The sequence below is a fragment of the Bos mutus genome, chromosome 20, assembly GCF_027580195.1.
Source record: "Bos mutus isolate GX-2022 chromosome 20, NWIPB_WYAK_1.1, whole genome shotgun sequence".
Lineage (NCBI taxonomy): Eukaryota > Metazoa > Chordata > Mammalia > Artiodactyla > Bovidae > Bos > Bos mutus.
The window spans coordinates 19599784-19620914 of NC_091636.1; the positions used below are offsets into that span (position 1 = coordinate 19599784).

The 21131-nt window shown below is 38.1% G+C and overlaps 1 protein-coding gene across 2 annotated transcripts in view; it reads right to left on the reverse strand.

Annotated features, from left to right (window-relative positions):
- Positions 1–4039: 4039 nt before the first annotated feature.
- Positions 4040–21131, reverse strand: part of DEPDC1B (DEP domain containing 1B) — a 97552-nt gene continuing 80460 nt past the window's right edge. The window contains exons 9-12 of one of the 2 annotated variants that reach the window (XM_070357829.1): positions 18808–18974; positions 16005–16181; positions 10087–10272; positions 4040–5050 (exon numbers count right to left, since the gene is read on the reverse strand). In XM_070357829.1, the coding sequence (XP_070213930.1) occupies positions 4889–5050; positions 10087–10272; positions 16005–16181; positions 18808–18974 (692 nt within the window). In that variant the 3' untranslated portion in view covers positions 4040–4888. The remainder of the gene's footprint in view (positions 5051–10086; positions 10273–16004; positions 16182–18807; positions 18975–21131) is intronic. The other variant, XM_005889056.2, reaches the window with a different exon arrangement.

Sequence of the window (21131 nt, forward strand, 5' to 3'; positions counted from 1 at the left end):
TCAAGTAGAATAGTTACTTAAAAACCTCATCATGTATGTTAGATATAGCATCAAAAAATGCAGATCACCAAAGACAATGAGAAAATCTGAAAAAAAGCAGTTTGCACAGAAAAGATACATTACCTACAGAGGAACGACAGCGTGGCAGTTTACTTCTCACCATAACACAAGCCGGCTAACAAAGAAATGATAACTGTAATATATTGTCACCCTGCTGATTTAACTTATATTCAGAGTACATCATGAGAAATGCTGGGCTGGAAGAAGCACAAGCTGGAATCAAGATTGCCGGGAGAAATATCAATAACCTCAGATATGCAGATGACACCACCCTTATGGCAGAAAGTGAAGAGGAACTAAAAAGCCTCTTGATGAAGGTGAAAGAGGAGAGTGAAAAGTTGGCTTAAAGCTCAATATTCAGAAAAAGAAGATAATGGCATCTGGTTCCATCACTTCATGGGAAATAGATGGAGAAAAAGTGGAAACAGTGTCAGACTTAATTTTTGGGGGCTCCAAAATCACTGCAGATGGTGACTGCAGCCATGAAATTAAAAGACGCTTACTCCCTGGAAGGAAACCTATGACCAACCTAGATAGCATATTGAAAAGCAGAGACATTACTTTGCCAACAAAGGTCCGTCTAGTCAAGGCGATGGTTTTTCCAGTGGTCATGTATGGATGTGAGAATTGGACTGTGAAGAAGGCTGAGCGTTGAAGAATTGATGCTTTTGAACTGTGGTGTTGGAGAAGACTCTTGAGAGTCCCATGGACTGCAAGGAGATCCAACCAGTCCATCCTAAAGGAGATCAGTCCTGGGTGTTCACTGGAAGGACTGATGCTAAAGCTGAAACTCCAATACTTTGGCCACCTCATGCTAAGAGTTGACTCATTGGAAAAGACTCTGATGCTGGGATGGGTTGGGGGCAGGAGGAGAAGGGGACGACAGAGGATGAGATGGCTGGATGGCATCACTGACTCAATGGACATGAGTCTGAGTGAACTCCGGGAGTTGGTGATGGACAGGCAGGCCTGGTGTACTGTGATTCATGGGGTTGCAAAGAGTCGGACACGACTGAGTGACTGAACTGAACTGAAGTGAATATCCTGAAACAAAATAACTATCAACCTGGAATTCTACATGCAGCAGAAATAAAAAATGAGGGCATCCCTTAGAGCAAGTATACACTTTAAAATGGTTAAAATGGCTGATTTTATCTTACCTATATTTTACCACAACTTTAAAAAATGTTAGATGTCAAATACCAAAAACCATTTAATTATGGTGCTAACCACTAAAGGTGTTAATTGTACGGTATGTGAATTGTATCACAACAAAGCTGTTTTATAAAAGAATAATAGCAGAGTAAAACATTTTCAGAGAAACAAAACCAACAACTTACTAAACATAAATTCTAAAGAATGTACTTTCAGAAGAAAAAAAGTGGTAAAATATGTAAGTAAGCCTAATAAAGACTATATGTAATAAAGTATTATGATCTTTAAACACAATAAAATTAAAATATATTACAACAATAATATCTAATTTGGGAGAGTGTTTTTAGTGCTTTCAAGTTCCTGAAGAGTCTGAGGAGGGTTAAAAGGTAATGACTAACTTTAAACTTTGATAAATTAATATGCAAGATGTAGTTTCTAGGGGATCCAATAAGATTAGAAGTGAGATGCTTATGTTCCAAGTTAATAGAAGAAAACATGAAATTACTTTTTAACTTCAAACAAAGGCATGACAGTAGAGACAAAGTGTTACAAAATATCAATACAGTTTTATACCAAAACATAAAGTAATTATATGAAGTATAATTTGTCTAAATCTTACAATTAAAAATAAAGACTATCAAGTTGGCTTCTTATTTAAAAACATATTCCAAGTATATGTTGTGTATAAGGAAAATAACTAAATTGTAAGAATGCAGAAACAGAGCAAACAAATGCATCACTAGAGACAGTGACATTTCACAATGGTTTTTTTAAAAAAGTGAAAGAGGGAAGGATGCAGGGAGGTAGGAAAGAAAGAAGTACAAAGTGTATTGTATCTGTTGCTTCATAACAAATCACCCTAGGATTAAATGGCTCATAACAGCAAACATTATCTCATATTTTCTGTGGTTCCAGATCCAAGCATAGCTTAGCCCAGTCTCTCACAGGCTACAATCAAGGTGTCAGTGAAGGCTGTCTTCATCACAAGGCTCAACCAACAGAGAATTCGCTTCCATCACCCACATGGCTGCTGGCAGGCATCAGAAGATCCACTTCCAAGATCACTCACACAGCTGTTGGCGGGCCTCCTATCCTCACAGCTATTCCATAGAGACATCAGTTCCTTGCCTGAGGGGCCTTTCCATAGGACAGTTCATGAGAGAACAGTTGGCTTCCCTCAGAGCAAGCCAGGGAGAGAATAAAAGAGAGGGCAAGCAAGATGGAAGCCAGGCTCTCTGTAATCTAATCTCAAAGATGATAGCCCAATCCCATTTGCCATATTCTATTTGTTAAAAGCTTCATGAGATCCAAAGCACAATCAAGGAGAGATTACACGAGAGCATAAACACTAAGACGCAGGGATCACTGGGGACATTTCAGACGCTGTCAAGTACAGAAATGAAAAAGAAAAGTGGCACCATTGCTTATTAAGTGGGAAATGCAGAAAGTCCAGAAGAATCACACTAGACATTCAGAGCTAATAGGAAAGTGTAGTAAGGCTGCTGACAACAAACATCTGTACACAAAGATTAGTTTATATTTACAATATATAAGCCACAAAAAGAAAATGGAAATTTTAAAATAATCCCATTTACAATAGGATCGAGCATTAAGGTATTTTTAAGGTAAATAATAACTGCTGATGCTAGGGAATTTTGATACAAACTTTTTTTTTAAAGTATCAAATATCTGACAAGAAATCTAATTTAAAAATTGCAAACCTTTACAGAGATATTTAAATTTCTCACTTATTCTAAAATGGAGGGATAAACCAAGTTCATGGACTAGAAAACTTAATATTGCAAAGTTAGCAATTCTTTCCAAGTAGATTTATACGTTCAATATGATTAAAATCTCAACTCTGTGTGTGCATGTGTGTGTAGCTTGCTAAGCTATTAAAATCTGAACAAAGGTGAAAGAAGTCCAAAACCCATGAACTGATGAAAAAGCCGTATTAATAGTGCAATGTAAAACCACAATGAGATACCATTACACATCTACCACACCGACAATTCACACTCTGACCACAGCAAGTTTTGGTGAGGATGGTACACTGCTGATGATTAACTGGGGCACAACAACTTTGAAAAACTGGTTTTATCCACTCCTCAATTTCACATGTAGGTATGGTTATGTTTTATGATCTCTCCATAAGTATGTTATACATAACAACAAAAAGAGTAATTTTAAGGGGAAAAAAATTAAGAAAACAGAAAACAGTAACATATATTTCCAAAGATAAGCAATAGAAGAGGAGACGTTGAAGTTGATTCTACCTTGGGGAGTAAATGAAAAATAAATAAAGCAAAAAGTCCTTACTATTTACTCTAAACACAATTCCAAGGTCGAAGAATAAATGCTGAAACACTAACAATTTCCCAGTACTTTCCTTATTGGCAAAATAAGGAGTACTCAAACCAAAAGGAACACTTCTTTTCATCTCTGAGGGGGCAATATCAGAGTCAATTGCAAGAGGCATTTTGCTACAAAAGAACAGGGGCAGATCTCAAGTGCAAGGAAAAATTAGTCCAAACAGCAGAGCAAGCCAACTACTGAGTGTTGCTCTTTTAGCTTTTTGGGTAATCACTCTTTAGAAAAAGCCTTCAGATGCTCTATAATTTAAGTGTACCACTATTTGCAAGAGGGCAAAGCAAAGCAAAAGAAATAGACAAATCATCTCCTATTGTAAGTCTAGTACAAAAGCCCAAACTCACTTCTTACTTTATCATAGAAATAAATGATTGATATGAAAACACTGGCTAAGGCAATGATACTTAGCATTTGAAGATGCTCACTGACTGACCTAAATAAATGTCAAAAAAGAAACGCCAAGTACAGTATTAAAAAGAATGGCTTTTATTTACATTCCATTTACTTTAAAATGTTAAGGATGTTGGGGAAAATATACTTATAAAGGAAGTAGTCTCATTTTACTTAACCCATTTGTTTTTCATGAAACAACAAAGATTTGACTTAGAATCACAGGGCTAATGAGACTGAAAGAATTTATCCAGTTTAATTTTCCATCCTTAGCCAAGACTGAAATTATACCACTGTAGGCACAAGAAAATCTACTTCACATACAAATAAACACCAACTAATATGTACATCATAGAAGAACCAGCTTTCATAAAATCTGTCACAACATCCAACAAATCTGCAATAAAAGACACAGCTACTGTAATAAAGAACATGAAGAATCTTGGTGCAACAGTGAAAAACAATTTATATACCAGAAACCACAACTGGCTATTAGGTCAATAGCATCACAGTAACAGTACCCAGTGTCTTTCTCATTCAAGTATATACGAGACTCTTCAGTCATGATCATCACAGACATCAGTAACTAGGATGTACACACAAATATTTTACAAACACAATAGAAAACAACAAATAAAAAAATGAAGATACCTTAAATTTTTAACAATTACAAACATGTTAACATTACCACTACATATAGTTGTCTCATTATTTTTAATAGATTGGTACCCTTTAAAAATAGCACAGAGTTTTATAAAAATACTGATAATGGCTCAATGTTTCTTGGAGTCAGGAAATCTTTGTATTTATAATTCAGTAGTCTGTGGTTTATGTGCCTCGTTCTTCCACCACCAGAATCCTATAGCCAATCATCTACTCAAAACAACAGCAACAACAGGTCTCTATCCAAGTATTACATCCGAAAACTTCTAGTTCTTTGAAATGGTTGGAAGGGGTTTTTTAGCGCCCACATCAGCAGCTGTGGTTTTGCTTTAGGTTTTTCAGGAAACAGAAGAGCTTCACTTTCTGGTGTAGGAAATCGTTCTTGATAGACTTCAGGATATGATTTTTGAAACTAAAAAACAAAAAAGATCCAAGAAGAGTCAAAAGGAAAAAAAGATAAAAATCAATAAAATTGGGCACTATAATTTTAAAATAAGTTTAATAATTTTAAAATAAGTTTCTGATCTGATACTTTCCTATTTTTGTTTGGTTTTAATATTTACTGCTTTCCATCAGAAGAGAGAATAAGAAGAAAACAGATCACAAGTTCTCATCAATATAAATCCATCTCTTTTTGTTAAATAAATCACTGAATTCCACCTTCTATAGATCTGATTCATCTTTAATTTGATCTAATGGTCAAATAAATGTCTCACATAGTCATACCTCTTAAAATTTCTCCCCTGCTAACTATAAATAGACCTCCCTTCTAAAACAGTCACAAGTAACTCTGACTGATGCTCTACATGGTTAAAGAAAATGTTAAAAAAAATTTCCCTATCTCCCTGCTTCTCCAACTCAGCTCCACAGGCTTCTACCCAAATGGAAGAAAAAGCATACTGGTATACACTATTTTACAAAAATTTTATGAATAAGGAGTACGTATTTCCTTTGATCCTCACCACTGAACTCTTCTCCAAAATTGCTCTGAGAAAAATACAATGGGAGTCTAGAAACCTCATGCCCTATGTGTGTATACATACATGCCCTATGTAACTCTCATGCCCTATGTATACATATGTGTACCTATATGGTGTGATCAGAAATTAAGCTATGCAGGATTCAGTCTCTAAAAATAAATACCACTGACTTGCTCTTGAATCAATACTTTAAAAATGATGAAGATAGATTCTGAACTAACACAACACTGTAAATCAGCTACACTTCAATTTTTTTTAAAAGATCAAGTTAAAGGTATTCTCAGTTGAAAACTAGTCAAACTGTTGAAAGCCTTGTTCTTTAATAGGAACTAAACTTTTAATGATGCCAGAGGAAAGAAACCAATTTGATACTGGCTTATCTAAAACAGAAGACTTTCAAAATTCTGGACATTTTACACTTGTGAACTCAGTCTGATTTGCCTTAAAAAAAAAAAAGAAAGAAAGAAAGAAACTGTCCCCATTTATAGCTTCTCTGAATTTAAAGCAACTGCTCTACTAATTCTCATCATCAGTTCAGTTCAGTTCAGTCGCTCAGTCGTGTCCAAAGCTTTCTGACCCCAAGACTACACCCTGTCCATCACAACTCCCGGAGTTTACTCAAACTCATGCCCTTTGAGTCGGTGATGCCATCCAACCATCTCATCCTGTGTCATCCCCTTCTCCACCTGCCTTTAATCTTTCCCAGCATCAGGGTCTTTTCAAACAGTCAGCTCTTTGCATAACGTGGCCAAAGTATTGCAGTTTCAGCTTCAACATCAGTTCTTCCAATAAATATTCAGGACTGATTTCCTTTAGGATGGACTGGTTTGATCTCCTTGCAGTCCAAGGGACTCTCAAGAGTCTTCTCCAACACCACAGTTCAAAAGCATCAATTCTTTGATGCTCAGCTTTCTTTATAGTCCAACTCTCACATCCATATATGACTACTGGAAAAACCATAGCCTTGACTAGACAGACCTTTGTTGGCAAACTAATGTCTCTGCTTTTCAATATGCTATCTAGGTTGGTCATAACTTTCCTTCCAAGGAGTAAGCATCTTTTCATTTCATGGCTGCAGTCACCATCTGCAGTGATTTTATAGCCCCCAAAAATAAAGTCTGACACTGCTTCCCCATGAAGTGATGGGACCAGATGCCATGATCTTAGCTTTCTGAATGTTGAGTTTTAAGTCAACTTTTTCATTCTCCTCTTTCACTTTCATCAAAAGGCTCTTTATTTCTTCACTTTCTGCCATAAGGGTGGTGTCATCTGCATATCTGAGGTTATTGATATCTCTCCCGGCAATCTTGATTCCAGCTTGTGCTTCTTCAAGCCCAGCGTTTCTCGTGATGTACTCTGCATATAAGTTAAATAAGCAGGGTGACAATATACAGCCTTGACGTACTCCTTTTCCTATTTGAAATCAGTCTGTTTTTCCATGTCCAGTTCTAACTGTTGCTTCCCGACCTGCATACAGGTTTCTCAAGAGGCAGGTTAAGTGGTCTGGTATTCCCATCTCTTTAAGAATTTTCCACAGTTTGTTGTGATCCACACAGTCAAAGGCTTTGGCATAGTCAATAAAGCAGAAATAGATGTTCTTCTGGAACTCTCTTGCTTTTTCGATGATCCAGCGGATGTTGGCAATTTGATCTCTGGTTCCTCTGCCTTTTCCAAAATCAGCTTGAACATCTGGAAGTTCATGGTTCATGTATTGTTAAAGCCTGGCTTGGAAAATTTTGAGCATTACTTTACTACCATGTGAGATGAGCTCAATTCAGCAGATAAACTGAGCATTTTTGGCATTGCCTTTCTTTGGGATTGGAATGAAAACTGACCTTTTGCAGTCCTGTGGCCACTGCTGAGTTTTCCAGATTTGCTGGCATATTGAATGCAGCACTTTCACAGCATCATCTTTCAGGATGTGAAATAGCTCAACTGGAATTCCATCACCTTCACTAGCTTTGTTTGTAGTGATACTTCCTAAGGCCCACTTGACTTCACATCCAGGATATCTGGCTCTAGGTGAGTGATCACACCATTGTGATTATCTGGATCATGAAGATTTTTTTTGTATAGTTCTTCTGTGTATTCTTGCCACCTCTTCTTAATATCTTCTGCTTCTGTTAGTTCCATACATTTCTGTCCTTTATCGAGCCCATCTTTGCATGAAATGTTCCCTTGGTATCTCTAATTTTCTTAAAGAGATCTCTAGTCTTTCCCATTCTATTGTTTTCCTCTATTTCTTTGCACTAATCACTGAGGAAGGTCTTTTTATCTCTCCTTGCTATGCTTTGGAACTCTGCATTCAAATGGGTATATCTTTTCTTTTCTCCTTTGCTTTAGCTTCTCTTCTTTTCACAACTATTTGTAAGGCCTCCTCAGACAGCCATTTTGCTTTTTTGCATTTCTTTTTCTTGGGGATGGTCTTAATCCCTATCTCCTGTACAATGTCACGAACCTCCCCCCATAGTTCATCAAACACTCTGTCTATCAGATCTAGTCCCTTAAATCTATTTCTCACTTCCACTGTAGAATCATAGTGAATTTGATTTAGGTCATACCTGAATGGTCTAATGATTTTCCCTACTTTCTTCAATTTTAGTCTGAAATTTGGTAATAAGGAGTTCATGGTCTGAGCCACAGTCAGCTCCTGGTCTTGTTTTTGCTGACTGTATAGAGCTTCTCCATCTTTGGTTGCAAAGAATATAACTAATCTGATTTCGGTGTTGACCATCTGGTGATGTCCATGTGTAGATTCTTCTCTTATGTTGTTGGAAGAGGGTATTTCCTATGAGTAGTATGTTCTCTTGGCAAAACTCAATATTAGCCTTTGCCCTGCTTCATTCCGTATTCCAAGGCCAAATTTGCCTGCTACTCCAGGTGTTTCTTAACTTCCTACTTTTGCATTCCAGTCCCCTACAATGAAAAGGACATCTTTTTTGGGTGTCAGTTCTAAAAGGTCTTGTAGGTCTTCACAGAACCATTCAACTTCAGCTTTTTCACCATTACTGGTTGGGGCATAGACTTGGATTACCGTGATATTGAATGGTTTGTCTTGGAAACGAACAGAGATCATTCTGTCATTTTTGAGACTGCATCTAATTACTGCATTTCGGACTCTTTTGTTGACTATGATGACTATGTTGACTATGTGGGACTCTTGTCCACAGTAATAGATATAATGGTCATCTGAGTTAAATTCACCCATTCTAGTCCATTTTAGTTCTCTGATTCCTAAAATGTCAATGTTCACTCTTGCCATCTCCTGTTTGACCACTTCCAATTTGCCTTGACTCATGGACCTAACATTCCAGGTTCCTATGCAATATTGCTCTTTACAGCATCAGACCTCGCTTCCATCACCAGTCACATCCACAACTGAGTGTTTTTGCTTTGGCCCCATCTCTTCATTCTTTCTGGAGTTATTTCTCCACTGATCTCCAGTAGCATACTGGGTACCTACTGACCTGGGGAGCTCATCTTTCAGTGTCCTATCTTTTTGCCTTTTCATACTGTTTATGGGATTCTCAAGACAAGAATACTGAAGTGGTTTGCCGTTCCCATCTCCAGTGAACCACATTTTGTCAGAACTCTTCACCATGACCCATCCGTCTTGGGTGGCCCTACACAGCATGGCTCATAGTTTCATTGAGTTAGACAAGGTTGTGATCCATGTGTTTAGATTGGTTAGTTTTCTGTGATTGTGGTTTTCAGTCTCTCTGCCCTCTGATGGAGAAGGATAAAAGGCTTATGGAAGCTTCCTGATGGGACAGACTGACTGAAGGGGAAACTGGGTCTTGTTCTGATGGGCGGGGCCATGCTCAGTAAATCTTTAATCCAATTTTCTGTCGATAGGTGGAACTGGGTTCCCTCCCTGCTATCTACCTGGGGGAGGTAATGAAGATAATGGTGACCTCCTTCAAAAGATCTCATGCATGTACTGCTACACTCAGTGCCCCCAACCCTGCAGCAGGCCACCGCTGACCCACACCTCTGCTGAAGACTCCTGGACACTCATAGGCAAGTCTGGGCCCATCTCTTGTGGGCTCACTGGTCCTTTCTCCTGGGTCCTGGTGCACAATGTTCTGTTCGTGCCCTCCAAGAGTCTATTTCCCAGTCCTGTGTAAGTTCTGGCAGCTCTATGGTGGGGTTAATGGTGACCTCCTCCAAGAGGGCTTACAATAAATTCACATCAAACCACATATCAAACCCAAGGACAAATATTAGAGAATAGCCTCATAAATGAGGATCTCAATAATGGTAAAAGATCTACAGTGGAGACTAAAGATCTGGAAAACTGACCACAGTTGTGTAAAGTAATACATGAAACGAATAATAATACTTTCAAAACTGCTCTGTCTCAGAAGATAAGATTCATATGAAATCTCTTAAAACAGAGAATAAAAAGGAAAAAACAACATAAGAACAGTAGGGAGAAGAAATGACTTAGGAAGAATACCCCTTTTACCTGCTTCAATTTTTTCTTCTTTTCTTTGCTGGAGAGTTTGGCATCTGTGATGACTTCCTCCAACAAGGCTGCCAGAGGTTCCTGGGAGCCATATGCTCTTTGGTATTCAAATTCCTCTGGGCTGATTTGACGGCAAAATGATGGAGCAGATAAAGTAATATCCATGTCAGCTCCTGGGTATTTTATCTGAGGCAAATGGATTATTAGTGAAAGTACATTTTCAAATAAATTACAAAAACTAATTCAGATAGTACAGCGTATCTCCTAGAAGGAATGCTATGACATTCATGGGGAAAACTCTATAATGAAAAGTAAAAGTGTTGTGAAAATAACCATACTACCAAATGTAATCTACAGATTCAATGCAATCCCTATCAAATTACCAATGACAGTTTTCACAGAACTAGAACAAAAAAATCTCACAGTTCATATGGAAATACAGAAGACCCCTAATAGCCAAAGCAATCTTGAGAAAGAAGAATGGAGCTGGAGAAATCAACCTTCCTGACTTCAGACTATACTACAAAGCTATAGTCATCAAAACAGTATGGTACTGGCACAAAACCAAATATAGACCAGTGGTACAAGACAGAAAGCTCAGAGATAAACCCATGCACCTACAGTTACCTTATTTTTGACAAAGGAGGCAAAAATATACAATGGGGCAAAGATAGTCTCTTCGGTAAGTGGTGCTGGGAAAACTGGACAGCTACATGTAAAAAACAAAATTAGAACACTTCCTAACACCATACACAAAGATAAACTCAAAATGGGTTAAAGACCTAAATGTAAGACCAGAAACTGTAAAATTCCTAGAGGAAAACATAGGCAGAATACTCTATGACATAAATCACAGCAAGATACTCTATGACCCACCTCCTAGAGTAATGAAAATAAACCAAAAAATAAACAAGTGGGACCTAATTAAACTTAAAAGCTTTCACAGCAAACTATAAACAAGGTGAAAAGACAACCCTCAGAATGAGAAAAAATAATAGTAAATGAAACAACTGACAAAGAATTAATTTCAAAAGTATACAGGCAACTCATCCAAGTCAATACCAGAAAAACAAGCAATCCAAACAAAAAATGGGCAAAAGACCTAAACAGACATTTCTCCAAAGAAGACATACAGATGGCTAGTAAACATATGAAAAGATGCTCGACATTGCTCATTATTAGAGAAATGCAAACCAAAACTACAATGAGATATCACCTCACACTAGTCAGAATGGCCATCATCAAAAAATCTACAAACAATAAATGCTGGAGGGGGTGTGAAGAAAACGGAACTCTCTTGCACGGTTGGTGGGAATGCAAATTGATACAGCCACTATGGAGAACAGTATGGAGTTTCCTTAAAAAACTAGGAATAAAACCACCATATGACCCAGCAATCTCACTATTAGGTATATATGCTGAGGAAACCAAAGTTCAAAAAGACACATGTAACCCACTGATCATTGCAGCTCTATTTACAATAGATGGGACATGGAAGCAACCTAGGTGTTCATCAACAGATGAATGAATAAAAAGGCTGTAATACATATATATGTGATGGAATATTACTCAGCCATTAAAATGAATGCATTTGAGTCAGTCCTAATGAGGTGGATGAACCCAGAGCCTATTATACACAGTGAAGTAAGTCAGAAAGAGAAAAACAATTACCATATACTAACACATATATATGAAATCTAGAAAGACGGTACTGATCAATCTATTTGCAGAGCAGCAATGGAGACACAGACATTGAGAACAGATTATGGTCACAGCTTGTTGGGAGGAGGAGAAGGAGAGGGTGGGGGGTATGGAGAGAGTAACATGTAAAATAGATAGCCAGCAGGAATTTGCTCTATGACTTAGGGAACTCAAACAGGCTCGGAAACAACCTAGAGAGGTGGGATGGGGAGGGAGGTGGGAGGGATGCTCAGGTAGGAGGGGACATATGGAGGTAAACCTATGGCTGATTCATGTTGATGTTTGATGGAAACCAATGAAATGCTGTAAAGCAATTATCTTTCAGTTAAAAATAAATAAATTTTAAAAATTAAAAAATAAAATGAATTTATAAAAAAAGAAAAGTCCTTCCATAATGACAAAAAAAATTCATATAAGCCACAGTTTTAAACAAGAGTTTTTGCCTCTTTAAGCCTAAAAGCCATTTTCATAAGCAAATAAGCCTTGTGCCCTCTACTAATAACATCTGAAATTTACACATAAACTAATAAACATGTCGACTAAAATGATTCCAAACACATAAGACGAGCTATGTAGGTTCTTCTCACATCTGCAGAGTCTGCTTCCCCATCCCTTGGGGACGGGCAGAGGCACAAGTTCTAGCCCAGATGCTGTGGACAGGAGAGTACTGCACCCACCCCATCTCCAAACACGTTCCAGTAGGAAACAAGTGAAAACAACCGTGCAGACACTGCACAGGGCAAAAGGGAGAGGGGAGACACGGAGGGAGAAGGCGCCAAGATCTGTACAACAGGAAGATAAAAACGTGCACTAAAAACATTTAATTTCAGAGTCCAAGGAGTTCGTCTTCTCAAAAATATAGTGCATATATATATATATATATATATATATATATATATCTCACCTACTGTTCTTCTGTGGTGGATAAGATTCCTACCATTACATTCACATCTTTGGTTTAAGATTTTTTTTTCCAAAAGCTACAGTTAAAAATAAATGTGTTGCCAAGAAGGGGTATTTCATCAAGTACATTCCATGCGTTGGCACCAGTTTACCAGGTCATTTAGACAACCCGAGAGAGAAAGAGAGAGAGAGAGAACAGACCCATAAGGAAAAGGGGCACACACTCAACACTTAATTTTTATTTGAACCAGGAAGTCCGAAAAAAGCACCAGAAGAGCCAGAATAAACGGTGAGGCCCAAGTAAAATGTACCAGGCTGAAGCCTAGGAAATGAGAAAAACAACAGATACCTATGCAAGAGGAAGAGGGTTACAGACGAGGCCAACAGAAGGTAGGTGTCAAAAACAATGCAGATCTCACTGCTTATCTATCCCAGGGTCAACCATGAAACTGCCCCAAATAATTCACCAGAACATTCCAGGTAACACTTCATTTTCAGAAAGGCATGACCCCAAATATTATATGACAGAGAGGCCTGTGTGAGAGAAGAGAGATCTATAGATTCTGAGGGCAAAAACAAACAACTTTTTGGCTATTTGAGTGTGTACTTCTAAGAGAGAAAATGTAACTGGACAACCAGATAGTTATTGATTTTATTCAGGGCCATTGCTATGCCCCTTCACAGGATCACACTGCTTTGCAGTTAAGTTCATCACCTCTCAGCCTTCTGCTCTTCAGCTGACAGAGAAGAGCTCACAGGGCTGTGCCGTGTGAACACACAAGTCCAAGACACAGAGTAACAGAGTCACTGCCTGCAGCGTTGCTTGCAGAAATGCAGTGAAAGTTATTATGTTTTCCTTTTTATTTTTATTTTAAAGTTTGGCTCATAAAATATCAAGGGGAGGTGGGAGATTAAACTAAAACAACAGTAAGATTATACTTTCACTCATTCAAATGGCAAAGGTATGTATGTTAATAAATAATACCCAAAGTAGGCAGGGGTGTAAAGAAATGAATACTTTCTTACCAATGATGGGAATGCAAACTGAAACAATCACTCAAAACAGAAATTTGACAGTATGCAATCAATGTTTAACACACATTCATGATCTTTGACCATGCAATGCCACGCCTAGGAATTTATTCTTAGAAAATAATCAGAGGAGCTAAACAAGAAAAAAACTTAGCTATAAAAAAGTTACTGTTATAATGCTTGCAAAAGAGAAAAAAAATGCAAACCATCTAAATACTAAACCAAAGAAAAACATTTAAATAAAATATGGCATATCTCTATTATAGAATATTATATTACTAATTATGATATTATAGAATATTAATTATAATGATTCTATGGAATAATCTAACAATAATGTTAATAATAACAACAGCAGTACCAAATGAGGGCTTACTGTGTGATAAACATTATTCTAAGCACTTCATATGTGTTAAACCATTCAATCCTCAAGATAGCCCTAGAGGTAGGTATTAACTATTGTTATCCCGTTTTACGGATGAGAAAAGAAATGTTCAGACAGATGCTAAAGCTGAGAGACGTTGTGTGTGTGTGTGTGTGTGTGTGTGTGTGTGTGTGTGTGTGTCTCCTTAGTTGCTCAGTCGTGTCTGACTCTTTGTGACCCTATGGAGTGCAGCCCACCAGGCTCCTCTGTCCATGGGGAGTCTCCAGGCAAGAATACTGGAATGGGTTGCCATGTCCTCCTCCAGGGGATCTTCCCAACCCAGGGATCGAACCTAGGTCTCCGACATTGCAGGTGAATTCTTTACTGTCTGAGCCACCAGGGAAGCCCAGGAATGGGAATGGGCAGCCTATCCTTTCTCCAGGGCATCTTTCCAACCCAGGAATCGAACTGGGGTCTCCTGCATTGCAGGCGGGTTCTTTACCAGCTAAGCTACCAGGGAAGCCCCAAGAGACATTACAAAACATGCCACAGTCACACAGCTAATAAAGGGCACATTAGAAATTCAAATACCATTTAGCTTGAGCCTGTGCTCCTGGCCATTTTGGGACAATCAAGAATATTTAATGATATGGAGACTTTTCTTGCTGTATTGTTAAGAGAAAGTAGGTAACTTTCTTATAAAGTAAGTTATAAAAGAGGAATAAAAGAAGGAGAGATGGAAGGAAAGGAGGGAGAAGGGGAAACAGAAAAACATCTAAAAAGACTCTAACACTGACTTAACATTTAGAGTTACTCTGATATTTTGGGTGTATTTTCTATATTTTCCAAATTCTTTCAATGTATTAGGTTGGTAGTTACCAAAAACTAGGAAAAAAAAAAAACAAAAAACTTTGATTTTAATTCTTAAATTGCACATTAAAAAACAGATAAGTATTTAATGATACTTTGGGGGATAGCAGTTCACTGGTCTTTATTTGTGGAACCTCAAAAAATGCTTAATGAGAAAGAGATCCAGTCATTCAGAAGGAGCCAAGCAGACCTTCTGCTTGCCTTTACCCAGAGTTCCTGCTCCCACAGGCTGACATACAAACTCTACTGTGGGGCCCACATGATAGTAATACATTATAGTTCTTTTGCATCATTTTAATATAGTAACCACAATAACAACAAAAACAATAAAAATAGCTACCTTTGAAAAAGTATCTGCCATATGACAGACATCTGTGCCAAGGATTTTATAATGCAGCATCTACTCTTTACAACAACTTCATAGAGTAGGTATGGACTATTTTAACACTTGCAGAAACTGAAATCCAGAGCGGTTAAGAAACTTGCTCAGAACCAAACAATCAGGAAAGTAGGGAGCCAGGGGTCTGGCCCAGGTCCTATGGCTCTGAAGCCAGGTGAGTCCTTCTACCACTCTATGGCTTATGGTGAGGCAGTATGGCAGGGTAGTTCAGAGCACTGATTCTGCAGAATGAGTTCATCAATGTGAATCCTAGCTCTGTAACCTTGGACATATTACCTACGTTCTCTGTCCCTCAGCTTTCTCATTCAAAAAATAGTGTCTAGGTGGCAAGGCTACTGTGAATCAAGGCATTATTCCACATAAATCACTTCCATCAGGAAGTATACGCAGAGTCTGAACAAACCCATTTAAGGAATTTGCAAACAAAAGTATGCAGCATTGATTGGCACCACAAAACCTAGTGGGTATTCCAGACATTTTTCAAAGACAAGAACAAACACATGCGGTGCCTACAATGTACCAAGTCCAGTTGTAAGCACTTTGTACAAATTAACTGAATCTTCATTAACAAAAACACCAAGAAGCCTAGCAAATGTACATGACTTTTGGCAGGCAATTTTATAGGGCTGGTAACATCCCTTCCTTTACCTGGACTCTTCGTAGATGGGCCACACGCTCCTCTATGGAGGTCTGCAAGGCCAAGGGGACTTTCAGAATCTCTTGGTAATTGTCCATCAGAAATGTCACCAACCTAGCAGCTAGTAAGTCATCCAAGTCCACTTCATCTTTGGAACACAAGATACAATGGGAAAATGTCTGAACCATCTAAAAAAAAAAAAAAAATGAGGTTAAGGGAGTAAATTTTTAAATAAACACAAGATGAGGATTTTGTTTTGGTTTGGTTTCTTACCTGCTCTGAACTATTTTTCAAAAAAGAAACTGACTAGTCAGTGAGAAATGACCCACAGGACAGAGTGCCCATCTTACCTGTCACCTGGACACACCTGGTCATCTCAGATGGGGTACTCTTCTCATCAACCAGCAAGAACAGAATGTGCCTCATATCTCACAGGGACTTAGCAGAGATGCTTGTCTGAGCAGTTTTTAAAGACATCTCCTTTTATAAATGTTTTAAATATATATTAAACAAGTTCTGAAAATTATTATCACCATCATGACTTGAATCCATGTAGCACTCTTAAGTTCAAAGTACTTTATAACCATTTAGCCTAATAATATCCTAATTTCATTATTATTTTACTTAAAAAAAAATCTGCTAGCACAATCTGTGCTTCAAACATCATAGTTTTTCCTAGTTAACTGTTATTTTCTCCAGGATTTTGTAAGTGCATTGATAATCATCTTTGATCAAAACCATCAGAAGTGCATTAAGTAATGAAATATAAAAAATATAGCAGTTGCTTCCATAGAATTCATTTTAACTACTCCATTCTTAATACAATCCTTTCAGTTCAGTTCAGTTCAGTTCAGTCGCTCAGTCATGTCCAACTCTTTGCGACCCCATGAACTGCAGCACACCAGGCCTCCCTGTCCATCACCAACTCCTGGAGTCCACCCAAACCCATGTCCATTGAGTCGGTGATGCCATCCAACCATCTCATCCTCTGTCGTCCCCTTTTCCTCCTACCCTCAATCTTTCCCAGCATCAGGGTCTTTTCCAATGAGTCAGCTCTTCGCATGAGGTGGCCAAAGTACTGGAGTTTCAGCTTCAAAATCAGTCCTTCCAATGAACACCCAGAACTGGTCTCCTTTAGGATGATGGATTTTTTTCCCCTTTTCCTACAAATTTTATTGCTGACAATCTTATCTCAAAACCAATAAGCATGTAAATAAGTCAGGCAGAGAAAGACAAATACTGTATGATATCACTTATATGTGGAATCCAAACATACAACTAACAAATACAACAAAAAAGAAACAGATTACAGACACGGAGGAAAAAATGTAAGGCTACCAGTGTGGAGAGGGAAGGAGAGAAGGGCAATGCAGGGGTAAGGGATTAAGGATTACAAACTATTATGTATAAAATAAGCTACAAGTATATATTGTAAAGCACAAGAAATATCACCAATATTTTATAACTATAAAAGGACTATAACCTTTACAAATTGTAAATCACTATATTGTACACCTGCAACTTAAATTGTACATCAACTATACTTCAATTTTAAAAACACCAATACACATGACATAATGTAATTCTGTTTAATAAGACTTCATTTCATCCACCTACTACAGGGGATACTTTATCTTCACTCACGTACATGCACAGAGGAAGAGACACACACAGACACTCTTTGTCTGGGGACTCTAGCCCCCAGGGATTTGGGAATCCCTTGAAATTGTATGCAAATTTTACATATACATTCTTCTGGGAAATAGGTGCAAAGACTCCTTTAGCATTTCAGAAAGGTCCATTAGCCCACCTACATATCCACCTACCATAAGAGTTAAGAGTCACTCTCCTGGGCACTGACTGGTCCTCTGACCTTGTGCCACACCTCCAAAAGTGGGCCAGTGAACCCTCAGGCATACACAGTGGTCCAACAGCATATGGAAAGGATGTACATACCAATGAGACAATTTTGCTTTGTATTTTCTGAGGAAAATTAAAAAATTTAAAACACACGCTGACATAATAAAGGAGAAATAAAAATCAGCCTACTTTTTTAAGCAAAATTGAGAATATATTAAGAAATATCCTCACTCATGGACGCTTGGATCATAGCCTGAAAGATACACATTTTCTCTCTCTTTCCAAGTTGTCTGGTCCAACTCTATTTCATTTCTTCCTTTTTTAATCTATGATGTATGGTGCATCTATCCTACTAGTTGTAGTAACAAAGACTTTGCAGCCCTTTTTGTCATGAAGGAGAGAATGTGGTTTCTTGAGAGGCCAGTGATCTTTCCTGACCACACTTTCTTCTCTTTGTGCTGACGGCAGGCAGGATGCAGCAGCTATCTCTACACTCAGAGTCTACGCCTACTCATTCTTTACTTTTCATTATGTTCTTTAATACTTTGGCCACCTGATGTGAAGAGCTGACTCACTGGAAAAGACCCTGATGCTGGAAAAGATTGAAGGCAAAAGAGAAGTGGACGTCAGAAGATAAGATGGCTAGACAGCATTGCCAACTCAATGGACATGAATTTGAGCAAACTCCAGGACATAGTGAAGGACAGGGGAAGCCTGGCATGCTTCCGTCCATGGGGTTACAAAGAGTCGGACATGACGAAGGGACTGAATAACAAAAAATATTCTTTAGTCACTAAGACCAAAAGAATAATACCAGCCTGAGTGGATTTCAAGCCATGGCTCTTTAAGCCAGCCTGCCTTGTACCTTCCTCTGGTTGCCAAATTAGTAAACTTGACTCGAGTGAATTTTATCCCCAAAACCCCAATCCTCTTAGATGTCAGAAATCAACCTACCAGTGTTCGGGTGCCAAAGCCGTCACACAGTGGTGGCATCTCCTTATTTAAGCAGATCCTTGCCATCATCCTCATCAACAGCTGTAACTTTCTCCTATTTTCAGGGGGCAGGAGGAGGCAGCAAATTTGAAAGGCTTCGATGGCCATTTTCTCTTTCTGTAACAAACCTGATTTAGGGGAGGAAAAATAAAAGGTTTTACTCCTTTAAAAACCTATAGCCTACCTGACTCTATTATGGTCACATTTTTATAAAATATGTATTACTAAAATTATACAAAGCACGTTCACATGTTCAATTATACTGGGCTAACTGCTACAGATCCACTGTCACAACGAGCGTAGAAAATACAAACCATCAACTAGGCATGGCAAATATGTAAAACAAACACAGCCATTTTTCCCTCCCACAACTTGACAGTTAAAACTACATTTTCATAGCATTCTTTCCCATTGAATCAAGAGCAGTCAGGTTAAGCCTAAGGTAACACACTCAATACTCAGATAGTGTAAGAGACCCAAGATAGCATGGGCAAGAACATGAATGTGCCATCCCTGTCCTGAAGTCTCCCCTTTTGTACTATTTCCTTATGATGAGCAGGGTCACCATATTTCCTGACTCTCATGGACTAAATAACAGGACTAATGCTCTTGGAATCATTCTACTCACTGCCAAAGACTCTACTTCTAAATAACATTTGTCAAATAATCGTTCCTCCCAATTAAGCTATTTTTTCTAGCTAAGTGTGCTGATTCAATTGTGTTACATGTCAACCCTCCTCAGCCAGTATGATTTTGCTAAAATTTAGGGTATTCTAATACTGTGTTCTCTTCAACCGTATTTGTCCATCTTCAAGCCTTCTAAAGAGATGAAACTGCTTTCACCAATGTATTGGTCCATATCCAACATTTTCAAGTTCCCACTAGTCTCTGACTTAAGAGACCAAATCACCTTTTACATTCAGCAGATATTTACTGGCCACATACAACATGCCAGGAACAATGCTAGCTCTCTTTGAAGAGCTTGTGCACTGTGAGAAGAGGCCCATGAAGTAGCAAAATGTGAGGGGCGCTGCAAGAAACATCTGCAAAGGGCATATCAGGGAAACTCTAAGTCACTCAGCAGGACAGTAGCATAGGCTGTGAGAGCCCAGTAGAAAATAAGCTAAAAAGGTCGGTAGAGATGAGATCTTGGAAGGTCTTGAATGCTAGACTAAGGACTGTGTGAAGAAAAGTTTAAAAGGAAAAGGAGCTGGGGAGTGATGGGAAAATACTCCAAGAGTTTTGGTGGTAACTCTGTAAGGACATTTGAGCAGAGATCCAAAGAAAATGAGAGTAAGCCTGGTAAATATCACAGAGACAAATTTTCAAGGTGAAGGAAATAGCAATTACAAAGATTATGACAAGGGAATATGTTTGGAATGTTTGAACAGCAATGAGAGTAGTGTGAAGACAGAGCAGAGTGCAAAGAATATTCAAGTCAGAAATGAGGAAATTAGAGAGGAAATTTTTATGGAAACAAAAAAGACTCTGAATGCCTCAAACAATCTTGAGAAGGAAGAACAAAGCTGGAGGTATTGTATACCCCGATTTCAAACAATACTACAAAACAGTCATCAAAACAGTATGGTACTAGCACAAAAACAGACACACAGATCAATGGGACAGAACAGAGAGCCTAGAAATGAACCACACTTATATGGGCAATTAATCTACAATATAGGAGGCATGAACACACAATGGGGAAAAGACAGCCACTTCAATAATTATTTCTGGGAAAACTGGACAACTTCATGCAAAAGAATCAAACTGGACTACTCTTGTACTATGCATAAAAATAAATTCAAAATCAACTAAAGACTAAAATGTGAGACCTGAAACCATAAAATTCTAGAAGAAAATAAGCAGTATGCTCTTTGACATTAGTCTTTACTATATTTGAAGAGATACGTCTCCAAAAAACAAAAGCAAATTAGACAAATGGGACTACCTCAAATTAAAAGGCCTTTGTGCAGTGAAGAAAACTATCAACAAAATGAAAACTCCAATTATGGAATGGGAGAAGATACTCTCAAAAATTAAAAAACAGAACTATCATATGATCTTACAATTCCACTCTAGGGTATTTATCTGAATAAAACAAAAACACTAATTTATAAAAGATGCATGCTCCCCTGTTCCATTCCAATGTCAATTGAAGTGCCCATCAATGGATGAATGGATAAAGAAGGTATGAGTGTATGTAGATACAAATATAGATATTGGGTTAGCCAAAATGTTCCTTTGGCTTTTAAGTAAAAATAAAAGACACACTTCTCATTTTCACC